Source organism: Nematostella vectensis, chromosome 3, assembly GCF_932526225.1.
Source record: "Nematostella vectensis chromosome 3, jaNemVect1.1, whole genome shotgun sequence".
NCBI classification, from domain to species: Eukaryota; Metazoa; Cnidaria; class Anthozoa; order Actiniaria; family Edwardsiidae; genus Nematostella; species Nematostella vectensis.
In genome coordinates, this window is record NC_064036.1 from 20,367,742 (window position 1) to 20,376,005 (window position 8,264).

General features: G+C 39.8%; 1 protein-coding gene across 1 annotated transcript; it reads right to left on the reverse strand.

The window, feature by feature from the left end:
• Nucleotides 1-4,796: 4,796 nt before the first annotated feature.
• On the reverse strand, nt 4,797-6,637 carry LOC116609837. The gene is made up of 3 exons (XM_032370634.2): nt 6,447-6,637; nt 5,383-5,489; nt 4,797-5,278 (listed from the first exon to the last, which is right to left on the reverse strand). The coding sequence occupies exons 1-3, from the start codon at nt 6,493-6,495 to the stop codon at nt 4,952-4,954; spliced, it is 483 nt and encodes a 160-aa protein (XP_032226525.1). The 5' UTR covers nt 6,496-6,637; the 3' UTR covers nt 4,797-4,951.
• Nucleotides 6,638-8,264: the final 1,627 nt, after the last annotated feature.

The window sequence follows — 8,264 nt, forward strand, 5'->3', positions numbered from 1 at the left end:
TTTTAATACCAGGTGCTTTCTTTTTCGGAAACGGGAAAATTAAGCGCTCCTGCCAGCATTGCCTAATGATGTCGTTAGCTGGTGATAACCATTTTTAAATGTAAGTGCATTAAACATAAAATAAATAAATTTAAATTTAAATCCATTTAATGATGTTGATTTGCCAGTGACATCTTCTATAAAAGCATTTCAAAATGTTCCGTGGCAGTAATAATTACTGGGAAAAGGCAAGACTGGCTATTTAATTACTGCGAATGGAATTAAGGCTTTGCTATCTATAATGCCATCGCTGTAAGTCATACTCAATTAGGAATTTTAACCCCGTATTTCATCGTGGAAAGATTTGCGATTCCATACGCGACGGGGCAGACTCGATTCTCCCAACCACAGGTAGCCCAAGCTCTTTATTTGTCCCTATTGATATTTACAAACATTCTCCGCACAGCTCGGAGGTCTACTGAAAACTAAAGCCATTGCGCCTTTTATACCGCGGGTTCTCTCTAGGACGCAAGTGCAAGCGGAAGCGCAACACAAGTGAGAATCGGTCAAACACAAGCGCAAGCACAAGCGCAAGAAAATCAAGCAGTTGCGTTCTCTTGCGTTTCCGCTTGCGCTTATGTTCTAGTGAGAATCGGAAAACTACGTGCGTTCCGCTTGCGCTTACGTCCATATGTGAACCTTTATCTGTCACCGTGCACCTAAAAAAATTGTAAACAATTTTGCGAAGTTATTGGAAGTTTTGCTACAAAATGAGACTTTATCTTTTTGTTCTTTGTCTTTTTCTCGAAAAGTGTCGATGCCACAGCAGTGTTTGGGGTACCAGTTGTCTACAGACAAATCTACGATTTTTATTGATATTCAAAAATTTATTCAAAAGCTCTTATAATTTGCTTATCGGGAACCCTTAAACAACCGGGACGCTACCGCTAGCTTTGAGAAACGCTCTTCCTCGCCCGGAAAAGTATCCCGAAAACTCTCCCGGTACCATAACGGGCCCGGTTATTACCGGGAGTTTTGAGAAACTGTACCTTTCTTTTAAACCATCTAATCCCTGTGCACAAGATAACGCTAAAAAAGCGATGGAAAGCTGCATTTCAAACAAAGGCCTGGTACTTGTAGTACCACGCACGAGATGCAAAACCTTTGGCGACAGGGCCTTTGCCCATGCTGCGCCTTCTGCGTGGAACTCGCTACCCGAGCTAATTAGGAACAAAAAAGGCCGTGAGCCATTTAAACAGGCACGAAAAACATATTTTTCGATTGGCTTATTTCACCTGGAGGACTCGTTAATTTAGCTGACCGTGTTATAATTTGTTATGTCGATTTAGTTTGGATGTTTTTGTAAGAATTTGTCTTCTGTTAAAGGGATTATTATATATGTATGGAAAGGTGGGGGGATATAAAGCATACAGCACTTGAGTCTTTATATAGCATATAGACTGAGGTGAATGTTGTTATTATGGATCTCATTTTTATTCTCAAAGAAATTCTAGTCCAGAAGCTATTCTTCAGGGAGTCATTCCCTTAAATTGCACAAAGATTCTCCATATGAACATATGGTAATAAAGCTGGCTCCGGTTTTAGGCAGTGCCTAAATCTATATATTGATGTATTTGGCTACATTTATAGTTTTTTTTATGAAAGTACAAGCTTGGGTGCTGTATTTGGAAAAATACCTTGGCCATGGTAAGCCTATTCTAAACCGAAACATCCTTACTCAGACCAACCTACAAGCCAGGAAAAATTACTTTTATTATTCAACCAAGAGTTATAATTATTTAAATACCTTGTGTTTTTTAAATACCTTTTGGGAAACATGTCTGCCAAGCTATTTTCCTCTCATGCGTTTTTTTACAAAACAATGTTGCAAACTGAGTATTGTGTACGAGGGTTTCGGCATATTTTTTTTACCTACACCTGCTCTCATATCTCCCCTTAGGTTTATTTGTAATACAGCAAGCAAAGTAAGGGGCGTAAAAAAACCACTAAATTTGATCCACATAAAAATCACTAAAACTTACTCCAGCTCAGAGGACAAAAAGGGGCATTAGGTCATTTTGCAGTGTGATGTTTTAGAGAAAAAAATAGAAAACCAAAAAAGGAGTTGACAGAGATACACAAAACTTTGTTACTTTGTGTAAATCGAGCCCCCAAAAATGTTTTGTTTGGTCTCAAAGGCTGTCCCCTGAAAAATAAAGTTTTGTGTATCTCTGTCAACTCCTTTTTTGGTTTTCTATTTTTTTCAGGGGACAGCCTTTGAGACCAAACAAAACATTTTTGGGGGCTCGATTTACACAAAGTAACAAAGTCTACTGCTTCTCTGAACATAGTTCTTCTTCTCTCGTAGGTTTTCTTTTATACAAATAAAAATTAAATTGATACACAACACCAGACATAATAATAAGAATAATATGGAATAGGAATGATAATAACTGGACACTAGTAGAGGTAGGCCAGTAAGTTATTATGTTATGTTAATGAGAAAAATTATGTAGACTGATTGGGGCCTGGGAGTTGCGCGGCTGGATTACTGGATTGTGACACACAGGGTACCCGCGCGATGACCACAAAAACCAAGTCGCATACCGAGTCGCGTTCTTGAATCAAATGGTCAAAGAGTTTTTTATTAGTGTTTTTACATGCGATCCATCACGTTTAGCAAGTTGAATCCATTTTGTTCTCAAGTAAAAGAGACGACGGTTTTATGAAGACATCTTTATACTCGATGGTACAATTAATAGCTGGATTTATATCGGATTGAGCACAAACGCTTAAAGAAGTAATCGCCACCAAATCTGTGAGGATTGGATGTTCTAGCCTGAGAAACTACAAATCAAAAAAGAAATTTAGAATCATGACTTTCTCCGGATGGAGTAAACATTTGGGGTTTTGTTTTGACTCGTCGCGGCTTCATACTCGCAGGAGTTAAGAGCTGAGAAAGTTTCTCAACTACTGGCAAATTCAGACTTATCTCAGAGCTAAAGTTTTTTCCTAATTAAATCCATTTCTCCATACCAGAATAAGTTTTATGAGAACTTTGATTTTCTTAGCTAAGCGTAAGTTTGAAAGATATGATTCGCGTTGGGAAAAATTTCGCGATACACCTGTGCTTTCATTGAATTACACTTTTCAACTATTGAATTCCACAAAAAATGAAAGCACGCGTAAGAATTTGACTATAGGATTCTAAGGCCCGATTCATACGTCGCGTTCGAAGTCTGAATCAATGGGCACGGCAGAATTCATAGATCCGACGAGCGCACGAATAACCAATCAGAAAGCAGCAAATGTCCCACAAATTGTACAAAATGTCGGATGGGGTCTGTGAATCCTGCTTGGGTTTATCTAAAATATAGACGTTTATAGGGGTTTTCCTGCGACTTGGGAAATAAAAGACGGTCACCTAACATGATAGAAATTGATTTGTTGTCCAAGTTTGGTGAAAAACTTGTAGAGAAGCATAGGGATAGATAACTACTAAGTTTCGTTGTTGAATGGAAACTACCCGAATCCAGCTCGAAATACAAAACTTGGAAATGATAAAATAAAGCGGTGCTCTATTCGGTAGGTACTATGTGTTTATGTGCTTTCAAAGCTAATTTTGTCAACTTGCAGTGAATTAAGTGCGGGGAATAGTAGAAGAGAATGCCGAATTCGCTGTTTACGCCTGACTTTTAAGTAACTACAAGTTTTATCGCAAGATATCGTCAAGATTTACAGCAATAATACAAACGACAGTCTCATCATTCTTATATGTAATTGAAGTAACCTAGGATAATATCACACCAATCTTTTTGCCGTCGATTGCCGACTTTTTGTGGGACATTTGTGGGACCACATGGCTGTTATTGCATCATCTCTTTCCTGATTGGCTATTCGTGCGCGCGTGATTGACATGTCGGATCTATGAACTGAGTTGCGTTGGGCATGGAACTAAGCGGCTGCACCATTCGTGCTGCATGGCAAAAGCATGACACCGATTCAAACGTCGAGCCTCTGATGTGCAGAATCAAATACCAATTTGTTTTTCATTTAGTGCAACAGAAACTCCGCATCGAGTCAACTTTTACTACCTACAACCTATTGAGCGCGACTTATTCAGTGCGACGTCTGAATCAACGTTGAATGTATTTTGTGTCGATACAAATAGATTCGACACGGCAGGAGCGCGACCAATGCGGACCTAAACGCATGTTTTTGTTACAGTTTTGATTATTAAAAAAGCTCAATATAGAATCGCTTGCCCTTTCTAACCAAATATAGGTAACTTTGAACTCACTAGGCTGATAATTTACTGGCTTATTGGAATAAAGTGCAAACTGTCAGGCATTTAGTCAATTGAGGACCGATTTTCAAGCATATAGCCACTGCGTTAAAAGTTTGGAGCAATTTAGAATGTCGTCAATGTATAGTAAAAATAGCAGGGGCCCATTAATGGAGGCTATTGGGAATAAAGGAAAGGTTAGCAAGGAAATTTGTAATTATTTTTTCGGAGTCACACTAGAATACCGTAAATGAGTTTTTTTTTAGAAGAATTTTATGCTCAAAAAGCATCGATCTCCACAGGGGCTTCGGTCAAATTTTCTGTTTTTCGTTGCTATTAAGAGCGTGCGGCTCGTAAGTGTAGAAATCTTTCACTGACGCGGTATGTGGTATTTACTTAGTAATCCTTCGCTAACGTTGGTGGGTAGCCTGTGGTATGTCCTTAGAAATCCCTCACTGGCGCGGTTGGGAAGCCTGTACTTGTGTACAGTTGTGAGAATCCATGACGTATTCGCAAAATCAAGGGTTGGAAATTATTAGCATTCTTATTTATATTCCTTTAAACATTCCCATGGTCCTCAGAGGCTAGAATTCTGTCATTTACCCATGAATCACTGCGATACACGCCAATTGGATTTTCGAGTGCAACGGTATTTGAAATTGGCATTTATCATTTATGCTAATGACTTTACTCACAAAGGTGCATCACCATTAAAACTGTAAATGAAATAAATATTTCAGTATTTCCTATGAAAAACATGACACTTTTAGATGTAGCTCGCTCTACTTGCTGTGTAACAGGCCAACTCGTCACAGGTTGCGTGATGCGTGACACATGCTTTGTGGAACCGACGTTACACAGCGTTGTGTTACAGCATTCAAACGAGCATTCGGCGTCTTTCCACCTATTACTGTGGTTCATGCATGCTTCCAGGGTACACGAGGTGTGATGGAAGCACGATTTAGAGAGGACAGTAAAGCGCTCGTTGTTGGCGGCGAGCATGGTGCGTTGTACCTTAGAATATAGAAACACTCTTGAGTCTTTCTTTCACGACGTTTTGTTAATACGTGTACCTTAGAATATTAAAATACTAATGCTTTATCACGCATGCGTTGTACCTTGATGCAGCGGTCCTGACGCGACCCGCACGTCACAATGCTCATGCGTCGATGGCAGTCGTCCCACGAGTCAGATGAGTAACACGTAAAGCACTGCAGGCTCACAACTACAAAGATACGCGCTAATCAACAGAAATAATGGCGATGAAGGGCTGACTCGCCCGTTCTTCATAGTTCTGAAATATACACAGTGAAACCTCCATATTCCGGATACCTTAGCTCTATATAACGAACAAACCCACAATTTCGAATTCTTTTTTCAAGGTTTTTGAGCGGGGAGGGGGAGTTGGTTTACCTACATAGCCGACCAGTTTTTCTTAGGTAACTTACTTGCCTTGGCTCGCGTATTCAACTTTTCTTTCTTAGAGCGGATCATCCAGTCGAGATCCTCCAGAACCCCCCCCCCCTCCCCCTCTGGATACGGGCCTTTGAGAGCGAAGAAATTTTCCATTTCATTTACAAAGGTGTAAGCGTGGTTTAAGAGTGTCAAGTGTAAGGTTCGTACGGCCACGACTGTTTTTCTATATTGGTTTTATAAATGAACAAATCTATAAAACATCTTGGATCAAAATATTCTCTCTATTTACTTACTTAGGTGCTTGACGTTTAAATGAAAGAAGTTTGCTCTACATTATGCCTTTCCTTTCTTGTCGTTATTTCTCAAACACATCACAAATAATGTAGATTTATCTAATTTTTTCTGTAGGAAGAGAAAGTTGAGGCTCATAGTTGGTAACAAACACAATGGCGCATACTTCGTAATTTCTAAAAGGACTTCCGAAGTGCGACATGCGTGTACATTGCGATATAAAAGCTTTCGGATAATTAGTCGCTGATCTCCTCAAGACTCAGAAGACTTACACTTCTAATAACCACCAAAAAGACAAATCAGTTAATCGTTTATGAGTTTTTCACGACATTACTCCTTTACGTTAGCAGTGTTGTATTATTACGATAAGGATCACCGCTCATAAACCACAGAGAAGTGACGAAAACAAGAAAGGTTAAGAATACATCCAAACCCGCGATCGATTGCGATAACTCGTAAACAAGTACACACTTACCGGTACTGTAAAACCCAAAGAGACACACGAGACGCAACAGCTTGTTCATCGTCAACTAAAGCGGCTCAAAGCGCTTTTGAAAACCGATTTAAAGTATTTATGTCGGAGAAGATGGTGTTTTTGTGCCAGCCATTAGGGAAAGGTTCGTGTCGTCACCACCGTGAAGCCGTGTGAGCAGTAACGCGATACTGGTCTAGCGGCATCGCAAGTGTATCCATTGCATGCACATCACGCACCTAAGGCTTGCTAATGTTTTTGATATCGCGATTAAGGACTCAAGTCAAGGGTCGTCGCCAAGTGTGTAACGCGATACTAAGGCTTGCTAATGTTTTTGATATCGCGATTAAGGACTCAAGTCAAGGGTCGTCGCCAAGTGTGTAACGCGATACTAAGGCTTGCTAATGTTTTTGATAGCGATTAAGGACTCAAGTCAAGGGTCGTCGCCAAGTGTGTAATCACGCGATGGTAACATGGCTGCACAGTAGTCCAGATTTTAGTGTGCTGATGGCACAGGTAGCCCAGGCTCACGGCGAGTGTAGGTTCATTACAGAGTTTGTATGAGCGTACAGAGTTTGTATGAGCGAACAAATCTCGTTGAAATAAATATACTGATTTGGAAATAAAACAGTAGCTTGACGTTGCTGCTACTCAAACCCGCCATTATTTGCCATTTTGCTGTTTTAGCCGCTGCGAATTTTTCCCGTCGCCTTCAGCATATAAAATTCCAAATTCCAAAGTGCTCAACAAATCCACCGATCCTTTTAAAATCCAGACTCGCACGGAAAATAAACCTCGCAGAATCATAGCACACATATTTATCTTTCCAGCCATACCTTTTAATCGTCTATTCATCCCCATTTTGCCGTTTGAGCGGCGAGAATCTTTCTTTTGAATTTGAAAATATTCGTCATAGCGACGCTCGATGGGCCGTTCGTGGAGAAAAAGACAATACACGCCATGCCAAATTTTACCAGCCGGGGTAGGGTGCTTAGCATCAGTTTGACCTTGCCTTGTATCTCTGAGTCTTTACCGACGTCCCTCCAAACCTAATTACCACCCAACTTATAGAAAATGTCGAAATAAAATCTGTCTATCTATCATTAATCTATTTATGTATTTGTTTGTTTATATTTCTTTCCTTGTTTGCAATCAATTCTATCTATAAGCGCAACGGACATCCTCGGTATCGTATATCTTATAATAAGTATTTTTTTTCATCTCATTTTTTGGGCAATTGGAATGATTTTTTTTTTAGCAAATCCCTAACGGCTTTTTCGTCAATGTCTAAAACAGGTATCCGCTTCAAGCCGAGTTTTGATGCATTTATATTGTGACATGTTTCATCTAATCTAGGAGTTACACGAGTGCAAAGTAACAATTTTGCACACTTTATTGAGACCCGTGATCAGCTCAAACAATAGATATCTATTTTTATTTTGTTTTGCACTTTCCGTTTCTTGTTTATTCCCTAAAGGAGACAATATTTTATTTGCCTTTTTCGCAAAAATTGTATAATACGTACTTTCTATAACAACCTAATAACGGCATGAAATGATTGAAAAAATGAAGAACATTATTCCCTTGGATATGCCAACTTTAGTAGGTAACTTGTTTACTAAATAAGGTAATGAAAAACAGGCGCGTACACAGGGGGTGCACAGGCTGAGCGCGCACCTTCCCTCGCGGCCGAAAAGTGGGTCATTTCTTATTAAGGAATCTTCAACTACTATATACCTATATGATACCTATGACTACGCACCCCCCCCCCCTCGCCAATCCTGGGAACGCGTCTGAAAAGCATCATGACATTGCTTTTAC